The sequence below is a fragment of the Trachemys scripta genome, chromosome 3 (genome assembly GCF_013100865.1).
Source record: "Trachemys scripta elegans isolate TJP31775 chromosome 3, CAS_Tse_1.0, whole genome shotgun sequence".
NCBI lineage: Eukaryota > Metazoa > Chordata > Testudines > Emydidae > Trachemys > Trachemys scripta.
In genome coordinates this window covers 162,632,830-162,655,895 of record NC_048300.1, presented here as the reverse complement: position 1 = coordinate 162,655,895, position 23,066 = coordinate 162,632,830, and the positions used below count along the sequence as shown (strand labels likewise).

At 40.5% G+C, this 23,066-nt stretch overlaps 1 protein-coding gene across 1 annotated transcript in view; it reads right to left on the bottom strand.

Annotated features, from left to right (window-relative positions):
* LOC117875514 (CUB and sushi domain-containing protein 1-like) overlaps positions 1 to 23,066 on the bottom strand; it is a 1,845,931-nt gene that overhangs the window by 393,827 nt on the left and 1,429,038 nt on the right. Inside the window, exon 20 of the mRNA XM_034766897.1 lies at positions 4,824 to 4,993. Within this exon, the coding sequence (XP_034622788.1) occupies positions 4,824 to 4,993 (170 nt within the window). The remainder of the gene's footprint in view (positions 1 to 4,823; positions 4,994 to 23,066) is intronic.

Genomic DNA, 23,066 nt, shown 5'->3' with positions numbered 1-23,066 from the left:
TTGTGGCCTGCATCATGCGGGAGGTCAGACCAGATGATCATAATGGTCCCTTCTGACCTTAAAGTCTATGAGTCTATGAATAGATGCATCTCTTCTGCTGCACAAAACATATTATGTCCCTACCAAATTTTGAATGATAATTTGGTTTTGAAGAAAGAGGTATGGAAACAAATGTTTCAGATTCTCACCACATTTCCCCTAGGTCATTCACTCTATATGCATCCGAAGAAGTGGGTTGTAGCCCACGAAAGCTTATGCTCTAATAAATTTGTTAGTCTCTAAGGTGCCACAAGTACTCCTGTTCTTCTTTATGCCAATTTAGGTAGTCATTTGCCGTTAACGAGGTCTAATAATTAGAGATATGTAAAGTGAAGACTTGCTGAGCAGAAATTTTTCCTTTCAAATAAATCTGGACGTTTTGCATGTATAATCTTTGTATCTAAAGTTATGAATATTGACTATGTACCAGTATTTCAAATGTGTTTGCTTCTGGGTTAACAGGCACAAGGTAGTTTACATCCAGTCTAGCCAGCACATTGTGAATGGACTATTCAATTTGATGGCCCATTACAGAACACAATGGGCCATAAAAGAAGCTTGTCCCCACCCAGTGAGCTCCCTGCGGATGCTTTAGACAGAATATGGGTAATGGCTGCGCCGATGAGTCATCATGAAAGTGCATGTGACTAGCTCATGTGACCCTGGACTCCATCTTGTGCCTGTAATTTCCCACAAACTAAGACTGAGAGCATCCCCTCCACATGGGAGTAGATATAAAAAACCCGAAAACATCTCCATTTTGCCTCTTTCCTGCTCTGATCTCTGGACAATGGATTTACAGTAAAAGAAGCATTCCCAGCAATGGACTGAGGACCTTCCAATCTTTTGGAAGTTACCAGAGACTTTACAAGCCAGCAGTCTGTATCATCACTGCTACAAACCTGATATAAGAGCATAGCCATTATTGCATGTATATGATCTATTTGACCATTTTAACTCTCGTCTCTTATAAATAAACCTTTTAGATATTAGATTGCCAACGGTGTGATTATTGGGTAAGATCTGAGATATCTATTGACCAGGTTGTGTGGCTGATCTCTAGGGATCAGAAGGACCCTTTGTTTGATTAAACTGGTTTTCAATAACCACTCATCATAAGGTCTAGTGTCTGGGTGATTAAATAAGTGCTCGAATGCCTAAGGAGATTCCATTTTTGACTTCTTGTTAACCAGTATGGTGAGACAGAATTTTACTTTTGTTACTGGCTTGGTGTATCTCACTTTGGGGTGAACCTGCCCTATTTCTCACCAGTTTGTCCTAAATCTGGTATCCTGAGCTGTGACCCGCTGAGGCATGGTGACGGATGGAATAAAATTAAATGAGATGAGAAAGGTGCTCCACAATGGGTTGGAGGAGATGTGTAAAACAGTGCAGCTGATGATCCAGATGGTGGGACAGTTCACAACCCTGATCAAACCATCAAAATGAGTGTTTGCTCAAAGTTGAAGGCTACACTGTTGTTACCATGAAGGCTGGAGGTCTTTTCTTAAATGGCAGTCTTTTAAGGACTTCTATTCTTTGACAGGTCGGAAACTGAGCAGGATGGGATCTTTGTGCTTTCTGTGATCTACTAAATTATTTTTGTTTGCAGAGATATAGATTCCCACTGAGCAAAGCATGGCCCTTGAATCCTTCAAGAAATGTAAGGATTTGTTTGTAGATTCACTAAACTGCTTTATTCCATCACAGGGGAAACCCTCACCAGTCTTTTGAACTTCTCCCAGGATTCCAAAGGCTTTAAGCAAGGAAGAATGGTGCATAATGACTGGTGTGGATATGGAATGGGCCACCATATCGACTGTATCCAAGGACCCCAGCAATGCTGTTCTTCAAATCAGCTGCCCTTCAGAGAGGATAACCCAAAACTTCTCTGGTTGATCCTGTAGTATGTTGTCAATAAAGGAACTGACCAATTTGGTAGCCTGAGTCCAAAGTCTACACAGCTGTTTTTAACACCACAGCATGAGTCTGAGTCTCTGGACCCTGGCCTCAGAGACTCACTCCTCTGGGTTTAAAATTTGGTGTAGACAAAGCCCTGGTCTGCACTACGAATTTAGGTCGAATTTAGCAGCGTTATATTGATTTAACCCTGCACCCATCCAAACGACGAAGCTATTTTTGTTGACTTAAAGGGCTCTTAATATTGATTTCTGTACACCTCCCCAACGAGGGGATTAGCACTGAAATCGACCCTGCTGGGTCGAATTTGGGGTAGTGTGGACACAATTCAACAATATTGGCCTCCGGAAACTATCCCAGAGTGCTCCATTGTGGCTGCTCTGGACAGCACTCTCAACTCAGATGCACTGGCCAGGTAAACAGGAAAAGCTCGCGAACTTTTGAATTTCATTTCCTGTTTGGCCAGTGTAGTGAGCTGATCAGCACAGGTGACCATGCAGAGGTCATCAGCATAGGTGACCATGGAGTCCAAGAATCGCAAAAGAGCTCTGAACGGGAGGTACTGCATCTGATCGCTGTATGGGGAGACGAATCCGTGCTATCTGAACTCCGTTCCAAAAGATGAAATGCCGAAATATTTGAAAAAATCTCCAAGGCATGCAGGACAGAGGTTATAACAGGGACCCGCAGCAGTGCTGCGTGAAGCCTACCAAAGAACCAGAGAGGCAAACGGCCGCTCTGGGTCAGAGACCCAGACATGCTGCTACTATGATGAGCTGCATGCCATTCTAGGGGGTGCCCCTACAACTACCCCACCCCTGTGCTTTCCTTCTTCCCCACTCCTCCCAGGCTACCTGGTCAGTTATCCCCCCATTTGTGTGACAAAATAATGAAAAATGCATGAATTTAAAGAAGTGAGGTTCTTACCCACGAAAGCTTATGCTCCCAATACTTCTGTTAGTCTTAAAGGTGCCACAGGACCCTCTGTTGCTGAATTTGAAACAATTACTTTATTGCCTCTGCAAGTGGAGATCAAAGGGGGGAGGGGAGGGCGATTGGCTTACAGGGAAGTAGAGTGAACCAAGGGGGCAGATTTTCATCAAGGAGAAACAAACAGAACTTTCTCACCGTAGCCTGGTCAGTCATGAAACTGGTTTTCAAAGCTTCTCTGATGCACAGCGCGCCATGCTGTGCTCTTCTAACCACCCTAGGGTCAGGCTGCGCGTAATCAGTGGCCAGGCAATTTGCCTCAACCTCCCAGCCCGCCATAAAAGTCCCCCCTTACTCTCACATACTGTGGAGCACACAGCAAGCAATAATAATGATGGGAATATTGGTAATGGATGGAAATGTTTTGTTCAAACTGGCAGATTCAAGGATGGTAGCAACATATAGAATGTAATATGTAACTTGTCTGTATCAATGTATAAAAAGAGAAGACATAGGAGGGGTATCTTTGTACAAGTCTAGGGGACAGCTTCGTGGTGTGCTGATTGAATTGGTACCATTGTTGCGAGAATACATGTGTTAGTGTACCTGTAACCATTGAGCCAGGGCAATAGTACTGTGCTTTGTCGACAATTAACCTGGCCAAGTGCCTTCATCACCAAACCTAACCTATGGTCTTTCTTTATGAACAACATCAAGGTCTGCTGAATCTGCCAGCTGCACTCTCTGTAGTGCAGCTAACACTGGAGCTCCAGGAACAGCAGCACTTAGCAGCCTTAACAACACTCCACAGCACTAACAACAGTAGTATAGCTCTTCTCTTCTCAATTGAGCAAAGAAAATACTTATAAATTAAATTATCATTGTTCAATACATTTATTCATGTATGAATGACAGTGCATCATGGAATTTTCAGAAGCCTTTACGAAATTTTGAGCACTGATAACTTCCAGTGATCTGCCATACACATCCATCCATCTCCTCGCTGGTTATCTCCTACGATGATGATCTTCCACCATTCTTTCAATAACTTTCTCAAAGCTATTTCCAACCTCTACACTTGTGATGAGTTCAATGAGTGCTTTGAAATCCCCATACCAGCCACTATCCGCAAAAGTTAGTCATGTTGGATGGTATCAAACACTTCTGTGTAGTCAATAAAGCACATGATCGTTGGGTGATTATACTCCTCACATTTTTCAATGATGAGATGGATATTCATTATTTGGTTATGTCTTAATTAATATTATTGCACAGGTTAAAAAAAATGGAAAAGCAAAATTTTAAGAATAAAAGGGGCATCCAGGATTAGATACTGCCCTCACGAAGTACTCACGACTCTGTAGATATAAACATGTTCACTTTGGATAGAAATCAATTTCTTAAATTATTCAGGTTCACAATTTAGGTTTTCTTTTCATCGTCATCATTATAATAGCATCATATTTCTACTTGCTGTATTGCAATCTTAATGCACTTCCCTATTTCATTTGCATTTAATATAAAAAAGGTGTTGCCAGTCAGCTATGGGTTATATTATATGTAGCAAAATATAGTATTTTAAACACACACACACACCTATACACACACACACATACACACACACATAGATCTAGATAGATGTATATATATATATAGCGAGAGAGAGATGTATATCTATCTATACATCTATATGTGTGTGTGTATTTACACACATGCACGCATATAAATCACAGCTGACCGGTATCATCTTTCTTTATATTAAATACAAATGAAATAGAGAATTAAATTTATATCATATGTATGTATGTATGTATAAAATTTCATTCTCTATTTCATTTCCATACATACACACACACACACACACACACACACACCAATTGCTCATGTAAAGTGAGGGGAGAGGGTAGTAGACAATGAAACAAATTTTCTTTTACCTTAACAATGTCTCCTTCATGCAGTTGAAAGGTCCTGGCTCTAAGATGGATCCCTTTACCAGCCTCTGTTTCAATTTTATAGATGCATTCGTGGTTGTTGTCATAATTGGATGGAAAATTTGGAGACAGCAATGTTCCTTCATTTCCAGAGACACTTGCTCCACATTCAGCTAAAGGAAATAGGCACATTAAAATAAATTAAAAAGGTGGATTATTCATTTCAAGAAAATAAAATAATGATTATATTCAAACCTAACACTGTCTCTTTTATAATACATAAGCAATAGAGACTATTTGAGAGAAATATGTTGCTTCTGTACTTTATCTTTATTCTGGTTTTAGGCAGAAATAAGGGGAGCACTGACCACATTGACTCCCTCTTTTACCTGATAAAAATACTAGACAAAATGGAGAGTAAAGTCCTAAGGTAAAAAACAAAAATCTGACAGTATGATAGCTATTGGAACAATTTCTTCCATCAGCAACAAAGAAGCTGCTGACATCTGCCAATGATGAAATCAACAGCTACCCTCCTTCACAACCAAAAAGTGGATGAAGCCTTCTCCCAGCAGTCTGGAGGGTGGACAGAAAAGACCTTCCCTTCCCTCTCAGCAGTAAAGAGTGTTGTTTTATTGCCAGTCTGGAAAGGAAGGTGTGCAGCATGAGGTGAAGGTTTAGGCTGTGGACTTAGCTTGTTTTCTGATTGAAGGGTAACAAAAGTATATCAAGAATGCAATATAGATATGCTCGGTCACAAATAACTTCAAAACTCAGGATTTAAGCAGAGGAGAAAAGAATGAAATACTGTTTAAAAACAGATAATCTAAATATTAGCAGCTTTGGAAAAAAATACAGAACTATATTTACCTGTTCTGAACTACAGTCACAAACTGGTATGTAGATACGACAGGAACTTTAAAATATATAATTTATATTGGACTGAATATTAAGACTTAGATATGAGGCAAAAATAAAATACGGTGTATTGTTCTGAGTGAAGTGTATTGTTCTGAGTGAAAAATGCTGAGCCAGACCCAAACCTACATCAAATGAAATAATAGCTAAGAAATTGTAAACCTCCAACCACAGGTATTTCAAATACTATGTGTGGATTTAAAATAGATTCTTAGGTCACGTTAAAGGTTGTTTCTAAACTAATGCACCCATTCACACTTCCAAATGGGAATGTGCATTTGTAAGTTGGTCTAAGCATAATTTTGAGGTACAAGTTTAGAGATCCCTTTTGAAAATTTAACATAATGTTATCTGGAATTTTAATGCATTTTTTTCTGGGAACATCCTCATGGAGAAATGCATATATTATATCTATATATAAATAATCAATTGCCAAAAGACTGACTCCAAAACCAAGTATGGTCTTGACAGGTACTATCAACTTTGGAAGTTTCTGGCTCCTAAAGAATATTGCAGTGTTTGTTTTTAAATTCCTCTGCTACAATCAATTTCTTTACATATTCCCAACAATTACAACAAGAAGAAAGAGAAGACATTGACTATCTTACATATAAGTCTTGATTCTGCTCTCTATTTGAGATCTGTTTAGATAGTATGGAGAATGGAAACATCAGGGAGCTGGGTTGTGACTCCTTGATTCAGGGCCATCCCATCTTGGCATAAGTTAGAGGTCAGTCCCGGCTTGTGGAGGATCAAATGTAGTGGAGCTCTACTTCATCATGCTTCCTCCCCTCCTCATCCTGCCCAAATGTTGCACTGCCTTTATTCAGGGTAAGGGGGACTGAAGTTAGAGTAGGTAGCAGAGCCACCTGCACCAGCAGATAGCTTTCCTATCCGCGGGATTCTCCCATGGATATCTCCAGCCAAACTTAAGGCCACTTTGTCCTGCATATATGGCACAAAGAAGTTTTAGTAGATTGGAGAATCTGCCACTGAGTTAATAGTCATAGGTAGAAAAGATATCTTAGATAAATTCCACAAGCCAAGTCAGGGCAAGATATCTTCTCCTGACAAAAGCTCTATCACATATACAAGAGATATTATACATGGTCATAAATATGCTGATTTAACCTACTGAATCTATGAAAGGAACTAATTAAGTATATGAAATCAATTCTATACAGTGCCATTATTACAGTCAGTAGATGCAAAACCCAACGTGTTGACACAAATAGAACTTCATATATTTCTGAATTTATCATTTAATTTAACATTATGAACTTCATTTAAATTAGTACTTATCCAGTGAAGAATCACTGCAGATGACTTCTGTTTGTAAATAATTAACAAAAAATCTGCAGTAGACTGAGAAAATCTTATCTCATGTAGAAAGTTCAGGTACCCTATACAAATTTTTCCAGAAAGAGGGGTCTGCTCAGATAAAGATTGATATGAAAATACTCCTTGAGGAATACATATATCTTTGTTTCCTTAGGCCCAATTCATGTTGCCTCTCTATCTTCTCCAAAGAACTAAAACTCATTGGCTGTAAAGTACTTTTCTAAAAATAATTTACCTGCAGTAATCAAATGATAACCAGGAAGACATACATGATACCAGTAGGTACTACAAACAAAACAGGTGTAGCCCTGCAGTATTAATATCTGTGAAGTAATACAAAATTAACACTGAACTAAGCTTGAAAAGCAATAACAACTGTAAACCTATTAAATATGATTTCCAATTAGGAAGCTGACTTCTATAAAGACTTATTATTTTAATGGGGAAGAAACCATGATCATTATTATTTCTTAGTGGCCACTGTGTTCAAGAGGCTTTATTGAAGATATGTCTAGACACATTTCCTACCCCAAAGAGTATACAATCTAAAGGTAGACATGATGAAAACCAAAAGCTGGAAACAATAGATGGGGAAGTATGAGGATTCAAAAAATAAATTTACCAAGTTGTTATGACCCCTTTGTTTTCCAAAATATGTTCCACAATATTTACAACCATACCCTCTTCCCTGACCCCTCTAATTTATTAAAATCACAGTCTAGGGCAAAGTTCCCCTTAACCAGATCCCACTCCATCATCATCATGGAAAATTGCAGAGGCATGGTCTTCTTGCCAATTGAGGACCACCTGAATTACTCTTTAGCAAGATACTTAAGATGGTCTGGTTGTATATTCAGTTTATGTCCACCACTGACAGTCTTATTGTGCCACCAAAGCTTTTGGCATCCAGGTGATTGTCAGCTGTGTAGAGGTATTGCTTGGTACACAAACTTTGGAATTCATTGGTCTTCCATTCTAATAATCAGTTTATCACAGTTCAGGGCAACTGCACCTGTATTATCCCTCAGTGATCCAGCAGGGGGAACCCACTATCATGCTTCCAGCTGCCCAGCTCTTGCCTCTCTTGGGTGAAAAGATATGTATTTATCCCTTCCAACCGAGGTATTTCAAGGCTGAAGAGTTCCCAGCCTACCCTATGATATTCCCAGCAAAATACAGGCTGCCTAAGGAGGCTATTTTGCCTTCTCTTCAGAGATGGCACAGTGTAATTTTCACAGTTAAGCTACCACATAGCTATTTCTAAACAAGCACATTTTATTCTTAAAATACAAGAAATAGAGAGGACTTATTAAAAACAATAAAAGAACACACACACATGCTAATAAGCTTATTAGAGATCACCCAAACTCCAACATGGATTCTGGTTGATGATCAGTAGTTTTTCCTGTGGTCACAAGTTCATCACAACTTCAGCTAAAAACAAGCAACCTCATGAGTAAGATTGCCATTCATTTATCCAGTTTGGCTCTTTGAATAGGTCATCAGGAAGAAAATGGGTCCACACTCCAGGGTGAAGCTTCAAAGAAGATGATAACCAGAGGAATTATATTAGCATACACACTCCTTCTAGAGATTTCCTGGGAAATTCACTTAATTTTAAAAGTTCACAATTTCAAAAAGCCCATTAAAGTTCCTAATATTTTGCAAGATTGCATTCATTCTGTCTTCCTCCTAAAGAAGTTCTATACAATCATACAATGGTACACAAACATTTTTAAAAAAATGGACTCCCAAAATACTTAAAATTAATTCAGCAAGGTTTAAATTAATTCATAAGGTTTGTCCAGGATATTGTCATAACTGCAACAATGTCCATATCAACGAAGCCACTGAAATAAAACCCATGCTGACTGAGATAGTTGCTGGATTAGGCTTTGAATATCCTCCTTTCTGATGTTGGCCTGACTTTTGAGATGGAGCATCTGAGGAAGACAACAAGAACTGAAAATGTCAGTCCGGTGTTCTTCAGCCTTCCTCAGCACCCATGTTTCACTTCCATACAATAGAGTTGTCATAACCATGAGTTTTTAGATCCTCTGCTTCCTAAAATGTTTGATGTCATGATGTCCCCACAGAGGTTGCTGAAGGGCTCGAAACATAACAGCAGCTGCTGCTTATACAAGTGTCTGCATCTTTATAGCATCCTCCAGTACTATGATTCTACCCAAATATTTCACAATTGCCACCTGCTCGATGCCCTATCTAGATAGGTTAATACTAAGATGGTTGTAATCTGGAGCTGGAGTCTGCTTGATGGTAATGGCCAAGGACTTAGTTTCATCCAGATTAATAACCAGACCAATGTGTGCTGCTTCTTTCCTGACAAAATCTGCCAGGAGCTGTAGTGATTCACCAAACTGATCCAACAAGACAAAGTCACTGACATATTCAAGAATTCAAATGATAATGGTGGTCAGCTCAATGACACCAACAGGTGCCTCTTCAAGTTTATCCATTGACCAATCCAGTATTGACCAATAGTGAACAACGATGGTGACAAAACCAGCCTTGCCAAACTCGTGGAGACAGGAAACCATTTGTCTATACATTAGAGCTATGTGAAAATCCCTGAATGGGAACAACAGTCACTCGTCTTCCATATGAAATTCAAGGTCCTTGAAGCCACCTTCTATTAACTTCATCTCTACTTACATCTATGCAAATACCAACTATATCCTTTTCCTCCTTATGTTCCACCCATGCTTCACTCCACAATATTCCCTTTGTCTTTATGATTTTAGGACCTCATCCCATAAACACTAATGGACACAGTAATTACTACTGGAGTAATCCCTATTAATCTTAATGACAAGGAGTTTTTTAGGTAAATTAGGAAAAAAAGAATCCTGACAATGGTTCACCAAACGTCATGGTGGATTCTTGATCACTGAAAATTTTTAAATCAAGATCAGAATATTTTCCCCTAAAATATATGTTCTAGGAATTATTTTGGGGAAGTTCTATGACCTGTGTTATACTGGAAGTAGGACTAGATGATTATTAAGGGCCCATCAGGCTTTGGAATCTATGATTCTATAAACAGTTTGGGCCACTGACTCAGCTAGTGCAAATCAATGTAGCTATAGTCAAGTTACTGGAGCTACATTAATTTACACCTGCTGGGGATCTGGTCCCATATTCTATATTTGCAGAATCAGACCCTTCCATTTTATGCCCTTCAGGACATGGATGTATGATCTGTTTCATGCTGATCTGCCACTATATAGTACTGTGAACATGTACAGAGCCACATGAGGTACATATGAAATAACATAAGGTAGATTTCTTAAAATTTACAACCGATGCAACATTTATCTTTGAAGTCTCTTAGTCTGTCTTCTCATTTTTCTTTAATTTAGAAGTGTTTTGTTTTGTTTAAAGCTACTGCCATCCACAGCAACACCTTCTGTGCAAAGCAGCTAATGCAACTACTAAATAACTGATACAGTCATTCACATTCTCCTCTTTTGTATATAATATACATTTTCTCCCAGTGAATAATCACTTTGAAAACTGGCTCACGAAGACCCACAGTTTGGGCGAATCAATCCAGTCAGTAATATCTCTCTCTCTTCTCATAGGGAAAAGTTCTATGTACTAATTCTCATTTTCACCTTATGTATTTAGGATCAAATAATATTTGCATGCTAGATATTGTAGTTAGAATAAATTATTATAGCCACACTCTCAACTTGTTCAAGTATCTTAAATACATTATGCAAGTAAACCTAAACACTTAGTGATGAGAATTGTTTTAATAAAGGCATCGGGAAAATTTGTAAAAGTCTGTCTTTGGTAAATGGGACATAAATACATGAAACTAGTAGGGAATTTGCTCTGAAGCCAACACCATGCTAATTCCTTACAAGTCAAAATAAATGAAAGGAAACTAGCATCCAAAAGGACAAAGCAACCTGCTTCTTGAGATATGCTCCAGGAAGGGCATAGGGGGGAGTCTGCTAACTTGTTCACAATGGTTTGAGGCTTAAAGATTTAAAAAAAAAAAAAGAAAGAAAAAAGAAAAAAGAAAAAGAAAGAAACAGCATGTTATTCCTGATTTAGACTGAAAATAGAACTACTTTGTTCTCATCAGACTATATAGGTAGCATGTTGAGTTTGAGTGTGAGTTGAAGAGGCAGTGATTAAAAATATATATATACACACTGCATGTAAAAAAGTACGAAGGACTTTTCTGGGCATGGAACTGTATTTAGATTGTAAAAATATATATATTAGAATTAATTTATTGTTTAATAGCTCAGAAAAACTCCTCACAATCAAATTGTCATATTTGACTTAAGTTCCTTATTTTTCAACCTGAATTACATGAGCACTTTTCAAATGTGATCTAGGGATTTAAGGATTTATGAGTGTTTCTATTAAAAGCCTCCCCCACACCCTCTCACCCCCAGGTAATTTAGGAACAGTGAACGCCTTTCTTAATGGCTTAGCTAAAGTCTGTTCTTCAGTTTGAGGATGAGGAGCAGAGGGTCTGGCCCTGTAGTGGGCCATGCTGCTTAACTGGCCCTTGCTGTTCTTGTGTGGACAGGGGAATGCTGCATTCTTGGGCATAAAGTCTGTTTTGGTTTCCATCTATGTCTCTTTCTCCCTGGCTAAAACTTCATGAGTGCTCCTGCTGAACCAATCAGCAGTGCTCTACTACTTGTACATCGGTGGAAAAGGGACAAAGGAGAGAGAGAAGTGGGATGCTGAAAAGGAATTGGGAGAAAAGGAACAAACCTCAATGTTGCCCCAAATTGATTTTTTAAAAAGTGACTGAGAACTCAGAGTAGCTGCTATTTTTGAATTATTGAATTTCTTTGTTCTTAAACTGGGACATTATGAGAGGAAGGAGTTTCTGCTGAATTCAGCTCTGAATTACCTACATTTGTGTCCAGGTGTCTCCAGTCTGTATAAATGACCCCTTACAGACATAAGCACTGGGGCATGTCAGAACACTCTTGAGGCCCACAGCAAGCAGAGAATGGAGAAAGCAGGGCTGGATTAAGATTATGAGAGGCCTAAGGCTAATGATTGGAAGGGCCTAAGTATGAATTACATATTGCAAAAAAAAAATATAAAATGCTCAAACATTTATCTACATGCATATGCACATATTTATTTATGTAAAATTAACAAGTTTATTCTATTCTCACTACACTCAATTCTTCAAACAAACAATTTCATGTGGCAAAGTCATGAATGATGTCATTGTAATTCAAAGACCTGACGATTTCATTCGCAGTGCTCAAGAAGGACAAAGCACTGAGATGATCTTGAGTCATGGTGGATCGGAGAACATTTTTGACCCTTGTTAGAAGAGAGAAGGAACGTTCTCCACTACAGCTAGTGATCATTTGTGACAAATACAGCCGTAATGCAGCTTCAACATTTAGGAAACATTCTATTACATTGGATTCAGTGATAACTTGGTACATCCAAATAGGTTTGCTTTCGTCTATATCTGGAGTGATGTGAATTCAACAAACTGAAGAAATTCTTTAGTATAGTAAAATTTACCGGGATATCGTCTGGGTACTTCTGACACAAACATTTGATACCGTCACTGATTTCGGAACTTGAAATGTTAAGCAAAAAAATTATCAGTACACAAAAAGTTTTGTCAGTATTTTCGTAAGCCTTGATATGATGTTGTAATGACCTCTTCAGTTTATCAATGATTGTGATGAAGGTATTAACTCTGAAGGCCTCCTTGTCACTGAATGAGTGGGCAGTTGCACTGTCGCATGTATTCTGTCTTTTGCGGCATTTGGCTGACTTATACTCATGGTTAGCAGTCCTTGCAGCCCCCGCATTTCATACTCATCAAAACTATTCCGTATTTGTTGAAGAACAGTTCCAAGACTCCTCATTAGGTTTACAGCAGTAGAAAGGTCAATCTGAGCTCTTTGCAAGCTTAGACTGCATCTGCTAAATGGCTGAAGTATATCATTCCAGACCTCACACAAAATACCAATTTCCAAAGTGCACATTTCATCAATCAGAATCTTCAATTCTTTTCTTGTTGCTGATTTTTGAGATTCATCATCCTTGAATCTCTCTCGCACTCAGGGGTGAAAGTGAGCCGGTATGGGCCGGTACTCCATACTGGTAAGAACCCGCAGCGGCCCATACCCAGCCCACATTAAAGTGCTGCCGCAGTAGCGCTTTAATGTCCCTGCCCCTTTTGCCTCCCCTGTCAAGGGCCCTGCAGGTAGCGGGGGGGGGGGGGGGGGGGCTCCCAATGCAGTGGCCGCTACCGCAGCAGCTGCGTCCGGAGCTCTGGGCCCTTTAAATCAACACGGGAGCCCTGGGCAGCATGGGCCAAGGGCTATCTGGGGGATGCTGACCCTCCAGCCCTGCCCCTTCTGCCTGAGGTCCTGCCCCTTCCGGGGGCCAGAGCACCCCCCCCCCCATACTGGTAAGTGTCCTCAGTTACTTTCACCCCTGCTCTCACTTCAAGTATGTTTGGGTATCCCAGAACACTGCATTCACAGCTTCAGCATTGGCACTCCACCATGTCCCTGGAAGTGATTTGTGCACTGGTCATCCCTTTAGTAGTGAATCTCCAAGAGTCATCCAATTACTGGTAGATGCAGAGAAAAAAGTGTACAATTCTTGGACAAATCCAAAAAAAGAAATTGCTTCTACACAACCATCCATGGCAGACTGGTCAACAAGGTTGAGTGAGTGTGCAGCACATGGTATGTAATCAACCAAAACATTGTGCTCTTTTATCTTTGCCTGCATTTCTGATTATTTGCCACTAATATTACTTGCATTGTCGTAGCTTTGGCCACGACAAAGGCTGATGTCAATTCCATTTTCGGTGAGGAAATCGAGTAGGTACGATTTCGCCCCTGTGTGGCTGATGATGTTTATGAAGGTCTCGAAATGGTCCACTAGGTAGCACATAATGCAAGATGACAGTCAGCTGATCTACATATCTGGTGCTGAGTCAACAGACACTGAAAAATATCCCACATCTTTGATCTCATCTACAATGGCTGATAGCCTCATCTTTGCCAGCAGTGCAATGAATTCATCACAAATAGTCTTTGATAGATATGATGAATGTCCTTTTCAATGATCTGCATGTTCATTGATGTGCTGAGCTCAGAAAGGATCAAACTTAGCAATTAGCTCTAGAAATCCAAGGTAATTGCCATTGTGTTTCAATCCAAAAGTCTCATCTGAGCCATAGAATTGCAGACCACACTCAGCAAGAAAAACTATTGTTTCAACTATGCGTCTGAGAATGTGTTTGAGGACGTTCTTCCAATAAGTATGAGCTTCCAAAAACTGGTTTTCCATTTGGGTATCAATTCTGTCACTAACTTTCTTTCGGGCATGGTAGCTGTTAACTGACAATGTACGCTGCTCACTCATGGTATGCAATGTACGCAGTATTCTTCCAATCACTGAAGCCTTTGCAGAACATTCCCTACTTATTGATATCAGAAAACAGGCAGCAATAAAAACTGTGCACTTTCTTCTTAGAATAGATGAGCCATTCTCACTTGCCAATCTGTTTGTTAGGCTTCACATATTCAAACACTGATGTGGTCGGGTAGCGATTCTCATTGGTGTACTCTTGCTTTGTCAATGAAAAGTCAGCATCTAGTTTCTGAAACCTGAAACCACTCTCAAACCTGTCATCTAAATTCTGGCATTTCTGTGGGCCCTTCTCAGTCCAATAGGCAAGGAGATCTTGAGAAGTCCTGTCCCACTTGCCTGGATCAGTGGAGAAGGATATTTTTATATTACTATCACTGGGAAAGTCTTCAGATGAGTAGGGTGAGACTGAAGCTAGAGAAGCACAGGAGACTGCTCCTTTTCATCAGGTGCAGGTGCAGCCTGTTCACTTGGGCTGGTATTCGCCTGGACTTCCTCACCACCAGACTTAGTAGGAGAAAAAATGTTAGGAGAGAAGGAGTACCTTTCAACACTACATCTTGTCTTTGCCCTCTTTCTTTGGCCTCCTTCAATTTCTGCCATCCTCCTTTCTTAGGCATGGTTTCTATTGTCAAGTGTAGGCCTACTGTGTAAAAAGTTCAATATTGCTTGGACCCACAAACACTTACTTAGCCCACAAAGACAAAGTCACAACAACAATAAATTGAATTCACCATCTTGATGGATTAATTTGTACAAAGCAATATCTAATGAGACAAAAAAATTCCGATGGCCCCTCTACCATTGCTCAGCTGTTACTTCAGTATGGAATGGAGGGCCTACAGTAGGGCCTAAAAATAAGAGGGCCTAAAGCTATATCCTTATTAGTCTATGGGTTAATCCGGCTCTGAGAGGAAGTATTAAGATGGTGGTTTAAAGTCACCTTCTTAAACTTCTTCTGTTCCTGTATTGAGAAAAGCATGGCTGGAACAAGATTATTTTCTTATTTTGTTTGGGAGGCAAGTAAACATGCTTTAAACAAGTAACTTGTTTCTTTTTTTCATTTTAGCACCTTGAAATGGATAAAAGAAACCATGGCAAAATGAGCTTTTGAAGACTATCAAACAGTTTCAGAATATAAGTATAAAATCTATAAAACAAACAAAATGCTAAGTATACTCACAGGAACACTCAAACTGAAATGCTGACTTACCAATAACAACAAAATCCAAATTGAAATCACACCCAATACATTTCATGTAAAAATTGCAACAATGAGGTTTATACAATAGTTTGCATAGTTTCAAAAAGCTTGAAAATATTTTAAGTAGGTCCAAAGAGAGAAAATTAAAGAGAAGTAATAAGCTCTCAATTTAAAGTGTGCACTGAAATGAGAATCTCTAACTCATTACAGAATGAATATACACCTGACCTATATGTTTCTCTCTATTTCCTTTTTCTTGTTTGAGTCGGGAGGCTGATCTCTGGGTGACTGGAATGGGCTTCTACTGACCCTTTATGACTGGAAGGATGTGTGCAGCGGTAAGCCCAGGCACGTACGGATGCACATGGCACATCCCTCATACTGGCAGGGGTTAAAAAAGGTGCCAGTGAGAGTAGAGTTATTTCTTGCTCCCAAGCCAATAACTGCTCTGCTCTGGGCACCAATCCTGCCCAGGACTGAGGGAAGAGCTTTTCCATCGTGTTCACAGCGGCAAAGTTGTGCTTTTTGTTTTTATTGATTGGTTTCAAGATCTAGACGTCACTCATACTAGTTCTCAACTCTTGCCCTTGGGGTGAATCTGGTCACATTTTTTGGCCTGAGAGGATAACAGGATAGATGGAATTTTCTGTTTTTAATATAAAGATCAGAGACTCATCAGATCTTTGCTCTCTTTCTCTCCATTACCAGTCAATAAAGTATCTAGACTGATATGCATGACATTATCTGGCTTCTTAAGAAAACTTTTAAAAAATGTTAAAATGTGATACATTTTGCATAGCTTAATGTTTAGAAACAAGTCAAAAACAGGGATCATTTATACAACTGCTCTCTTACTCTGAACTTTGTGGCTAGGATAAAACGAGAGCAATATCCAAACCAACCCTTGTTTTACTTTTGCAAACCATATCCTAACACTCCATTTCGCAAAACTGAATTCTCTTTAGTTTCTTCTATTTTGTCTTTTTCTCGTGAGATACAGGTGATTCAAAACTGAAACCATTTTGAGGTTCCAATATATTGAGACTTTGATCATGACTTGATCAAATCACCATTTGTTTTCATGAAATAAAACTCTGACCAAAAATGATTTTGAAAACCACCTACAATTGTGTCCATGTTTATAAAATTCCAAAATTATAAGATGTGGGTATTAAAGACTGCTATAAAATCAATGTCATTTGAGCTACCTTGCTAAACTTTGTCATAAATCTACCTAAACATTTGGCAAGTTAAATCTGTCAACAGCTGTCTCTAGCCTTATAGATTGTGACAGAACCTCCCTTCCAGATACCAGCACAGCCTCGGGACGGGCAGCGGCATGTTTCAAATCCTTAAAGATTTCTTCCTTAAGGCACAGCTTCCACAGAACTTAAATGGGAGCTTTGTCTGACTGAGGACTGAATTATAGATGAATAAGAATTTCCAGATTTGGTCCAAATTGCTCAAAGATGAAGGCCTCTAAAATCATATGATGTGAGGGAAGTAAAAATAACAATACAAAACTCAAATCCTAAGGGTTGATAATACCAAAGAATTCTCCAGTCCTGTTCAGGCTAGCAGGGTTGTCACTTATGTTGGAATTCCTATGAAATTGCAACTCACCATTACAACATGACAAAATAGATTCATTATAATTAAGTATTTTACAGTGAATACTAAACAAATTATTAAAGAAGAGCTACTTATTAGAGAGTGTGGTCAATTTATGTTAGCACCCCACTATTAATTATTCATGTGCTATTTACTGTAACACCACTGAGCATGATACATTAGTGATAGTAATGTGAATATGACATGAACAGTGCCTCCATAAAGATTCCACTGTAATTCAGCATTAATGTATCATTCAAAATAAACTGCTACATACAGTTTAATAATGCAGCCACACTAATTAAACATGAAATAATGTAACACCCAGTTTCTGTATCTTTTCAACAGCAACTTTGTGCTGTCCCATAGCTGTTTTAGGAATATTCTATGTAGGGCATAAAACAGTAGCAAAAAAGGAGTTCACTTCATCGGCCATGTAGACACAAGCAAAATTAGTCAATTGGGATACATAAATGAAATGGAAGTGTAATGTGCCTGCTGTGATAGTGCATTTCAGTGATAGTTTAACTGTGGTATAAATCCCTTAGTTGCAGCCAGGGCCGGCTTCAGGCACCAGCGCAGCAAGTTGGTGCTTGGAGAGGCCCATGTAAGGGGGCGGCACATCTGGGTCTTTGGTGGCAATTCGAATTACCGCTGAAGAATGAAGTGGTGTGGTAGAGCAGCCGCTGAAGTGCCGCCGATTGCAGCTTTTTTTTTTTAATTCTTCGCCGCTTGGGCGGCAAAAAAGCTGGAGCCAACAACACAGGAATATTTTTCACACACTGCACCATCACACAGATATGTATTTCCATGCAAGGCTCCATTATAGTCATACTTTGCATGTCACAAAATGAAGTAGCCCATATTACCTTTAAAGCAGAAGTTTCACTACAATGGAGGTAGTATTCATTTCACCAGGTTTAATAGGAAGCCCTAACTGACCTTGCATAACATAAAATATAACTAACTAACCTTGTATAACAAAATATAAAACCATCTGAATGCTGTGGTGCAGGTTCACTAGGATAAGGTGGTATTTAATTCCTGTCCTCCATTAGTGTGTAGCGAACTCAACAGGATTCAGTATCAGTGGGAACTGATTTGTTTGTGTACAACCAATCCTATTCGTCTGAAACATTTGGGGGGATCAAAAATATTCATATAAGTGGTTGTTCTTCTCATTGAGTGAGCTACTGAGCAAGTTTTCGGAGGGCAAAATTGAAAACCAGGTAACAGGGACATTCAAACATAAGTGTTTGTGTGATGTTCAGTCCCTTTAAATCAGAGGAGGGCAAACTAGGGCCCGCGGGACCATCCTGCCCGGATCCTGAGCTCCTGGCCCAGGAGGCTCGCCCCTGTTCCCTCCCCTGCTGACCCCCCTCCCCCGCAGCCTCAGCTCGCTCGCTCTGCCGCAGATGCAATGCTCTGGGCAGCAGAGCTGTGAGCTCCTGGGGCAGCGCAGCTGCAGAGCCTGGCATGACCCGGTGCTCTGTGCTGTGTGGTGGCGGTAGCAGCGTGGCCCGGCTCCAGCCGGTCAGTGTGGCTGTAGCTCCGCCAGCCACTGGTGCTCCAGGCAGCGCGGTAAGGGGGCAGGGAGCAGGGGTGGTTGGATAGAGGGCATGGAGTTCAGGGTGGTGGTCAGGGGGCCAGGGCCAGCTCTGGCTTTTTTGCTGCCCTAGGCAAAAAAGCCTCCCGCCGCCCCTCGCCCCCCGGCGGGGAGCGCGGCAGGGGAGGGCGGCGAGCCTGGCTGGGGCCCCGCTCTCCCCAACCGGCCGGAGTGCCGGGAGGAGGGCAGAGAGCCCGGCCGCGGCCCTGCTGTCCTCGACCAGCCGGAGCGCCAGGAGGAGGGCAGCCTCGCTCTCCCCGGCCAGCCGGAGCGCCAGGAGAGCGGCGAGCCCGCCGCAGCTCCGCTCTCCCCGGCAGCCGGAGTGCCGGGGGAGGGCAGCGAACCCGGCTGCGGCCCTGCTCTCCCCATGTGAGCACCGCCCCCCTCCAGGTGCCGCCCCAAGCACATGCTTGGAGGGCTGGTGCCTGGAGCCGGCCCTGCAGGGGGCAGGGTGATTGGGGGGAACAGGGGGTTGAATGGGAGCAGGGGTCCGGGGAGACTATCAGGAAGGAGGTGGGGTTGGATGGGGTGGCAGGGGGTAGTCAGGGGCAGGGGTTCTGGAAGCAGTCAGGGGACAGGGAGAAGGGGTGGTTGGATGGGGCAGGAGTCCCGGGGGTAGGGGGAGGCATCAGGAATGAGGAGGGGTTGGATATGGCGGCGGTGGTCCAGGGGCGGTCAGAGGACAGGGAGCGGGGGTGGTGTGGATGGGGCAGGGGTCCCAGAGGGGCCGTCAGGGACCAGGGGGGTTTGGATGGGGCAGGAGTCCCGGGGGGGTGGGGTAGATAGGAGGTGGCGGCCGGGCCACGACTCCCTCCCCTAACCGGCCCTTCATACAATATACAAAACCCGATGCGGTCCTCAGGCCAAAAAGTTTGCCCGCCCCTGCTTTAAATGTTAGCACTCTCTCCTCCCCAGTGCAAAGCCACACACGTGTGTTAGTTTCAGTTATACAGCTAGAACAATAAAGTGAGCACATCACATGGCTATATTTCTATCAGCTTTATTTGTGACTGTGTCTATCTCCTCTGCTGGGTTCAAATATAACTGTTTGGATAAATGTTTTTTTTTTTCCTGCATGTAGTTTGTAAAGTGCTTTGTGATAAGTTAGGAATGGGTATCTTGTACATAGATTTAATGAAAGATATATTATTATTGTTCTATGAATTGAATAAAAGTGTAATCTATTTATAAATTGATCCACTCATTTCTATTAGCTCTTCTGTGTGAAAAAACCCACACACCCCTAGTTAGTTCCCCCCCAAAAAATTAACTAAACTATTTTTTTGAATGATCCCATCCTCCTCCAGTGTAACCAAACCAAGAAGAACTGCCATCCATGGATATAGAGGAATTCTATATAAGTGGTGTGCTCCTGATTTCATCTGAGCCCTTATGAACTCCACTGGTTTCTAGAATGGGGGGGGGGGGGGGCTGACAGATGGGGAGTTGACTAGACTCCTGTATTCTTCAGTCACAAAAATAATGGCAAAAGACATAGCAAGTTAATTTAAACTTGAGTCTGCATCAGTTTGGGCTGTTTTCCCTTTCATCTTGTGGAACCCTCCACTGGGAAAAAAATTTAGGAGGCAGGAGCTGTACTTTTTAGGTAACAACAGGATCCTGTAGGTCTGTTTGGCAGAGCAAAGGATAGCGGCACTCAAATGGATACCTGGTGCCTCAGGTAGCACCTGCAAAGTCTCAAGTGAGCTGTGGAGTATGGGGCAGAAGGACTGATTTTTTTCATGGTTAGGGAATCCTGCCCTACAAACAGAAGAAAGAGTAGGAAACACCAAGTTACCAGTCATGGAGTTCTTTCTCCTCTTTAGGAATTACATCCGCATAGGGGAAAATAGGACATCAAATGGATACATGAACTTGAGAAATAATATTTTAAATGTTGGCACCTTCCTTAATATTTTAGTTCAGAATCACTTTTCCAATGCCTGGGCATTAGCAAAGAAAATACAAATTGTCTAATATTATTCTGTCCTCCTCATGCTTCTGGAATACTAGGTATTCTCAAGGATTTTTACACGTCTTAACCTCATGGCCATACATCATAACAACCAGATTTCATTATAATAAAGACCTTTAAAATCCATGAAAAACTGCTATGAAGTAACTAAGGGGAGTCATTACAGACCAACATGATGAATTCTCTACCCCAAAGCTGTGCAAGAGACAAGACCTAGAAACTGAAACCTGTTTCTGTCACAATAAGGAGACGATCCAATCACACAACCATATGGCTAACTCAAAGTTTGGATACTTAATTATTACAACAACGGTAGGTGTCTTTGTAACTTTTAAAAAATTTGCAATGCAAAACATGAACATTAAACAAATTACTCTGGGAAATTAGTCAAGATTTCAGATGCAAATCCCTCATTCAAAATATAGTGAAGAAAAGACCTGCTAAAAGGTTAAGATAGAAAATGTCTGAAGGATTACATGAAAAGCACGTAAAATGTCTTTTCCCTTCTAAGTTGTTTTAGCTGTGTTGGTCCCAGGATACTAAGCCAGGTTAATTCTCCTCTTCCACATCAATAGTTCTAAATCTTGCCCCTGGCTGAATAAATCTGGGGTTTTTTTTACTAAATTTGATAGAATATTGGAATGAGATACAAAGGAAACTACAATAGGTCTTTCAGAAAAACCAATAATATTATACTGATGGTTCAGTAGGTCAGAAGATACAATTGTTCAGACTGAGAACAAAAAATTACCAATTCCCCTGTTACTTAATTTACTGCTGTCATGCACCTTGATTCCTAAGTTCAAGAAAAAAAACAAGATAATGTCTGCATAACAAGTACTAAGAACAAAGTAAAATACGAAGCTGTTTAACATCAAATTTAGACAATCCACAAACTATCATCCTGAGAACCTTCTGAATGGCTGAAGATTTTTGTTTTCAGTTCTGCAAGATGTAGGCTGTATAATTTTTTTAAAATAAGTGTTCCATAAACAACATTGGTCAACAAATGGAGAATGAACAGCTGAGTAATACAGTCATATATTCAAACAAATAAAGGGATTCTATCATGAAAAACTGTAGTTTATGAAGCCTGGTTCATATGCCTGACATTTTAAGTAAAAACCTTTATCCAGCCACTTTTCATTAAAGTACAGTTTCTATTGAAATAGTCCATGATTAAGTATTTTATAAGTGCACACAACAGTTCATACAGTATATGCCAAGAGTAGAAACTAAGCAATATTAATTTCAGTGGGAACCCTAAACTTAAAATTCACCTAACAGTTAATGACTGAAAGTCTTCACATAACAAAAAGAAGGCTTTCACAAAGCAACAGATGCAGAGGAAATTTTTAATAAAATATACCTATGAGTAAACTTTGGAATATAAACACAACTGAACAAGAGAAAGCTTATGTAAATTAAGCAACTAATACATTTCATGACTCTCTATATCCTTAAACTGTGTGCAAAATTCTGCGTAGGTTGTACTTTGAATACATCCAACTCAACACTTTACATTAATTCGTCATGATGTTATATAGGACAGTGAACAATATCTTCCATATTTTTGAAATGTTGGCTCAACAGTTATTATCAATATTCAGTCACTGAATATTAAAATTATATGTATGCATTCCTTTGCTAATTCAGTTGTTATAGGAAATCATTCTTTGGCATTTTAGCCAAAGAATTTCTATCTCCTACCCTCACCCCCTCTGAGTGGGAAAGATGGTGTTAGTATATAGGCCTATTTGTTAGCCTGGCATAGAATTTTGGGTTTGCCTTTTTGATTCTATTATATCCTTATTAATATGTGTAAACAAAGAATAAAGACACCTTGTGTTACATCTGCCCACAAGCCGATGGGGTGATAAGAGATGGAGTTAAAAGTGTTACAGGATATGGTGGGAGTGTAATATATGAGCATACATTGGAAGACTGCCTAGCATTGTCCAGGACACAACCTCACTGCTTATCCCTCCCATGGGATACAAAAGAGTTGGGACAAAGACCCCAGACTCATGACCCTTCAAAACAGAACATGACCATAAGCTGTAAGGGGTTGGAGTAGGGGCGTGCATTGCAGGTATATTTGGACCTGCTAAGGAGGAGGAGGAGGTGGGAATGGGGACACAGGCAAGGCTCTCCGGTGTGAGAGCTGGGAACAGA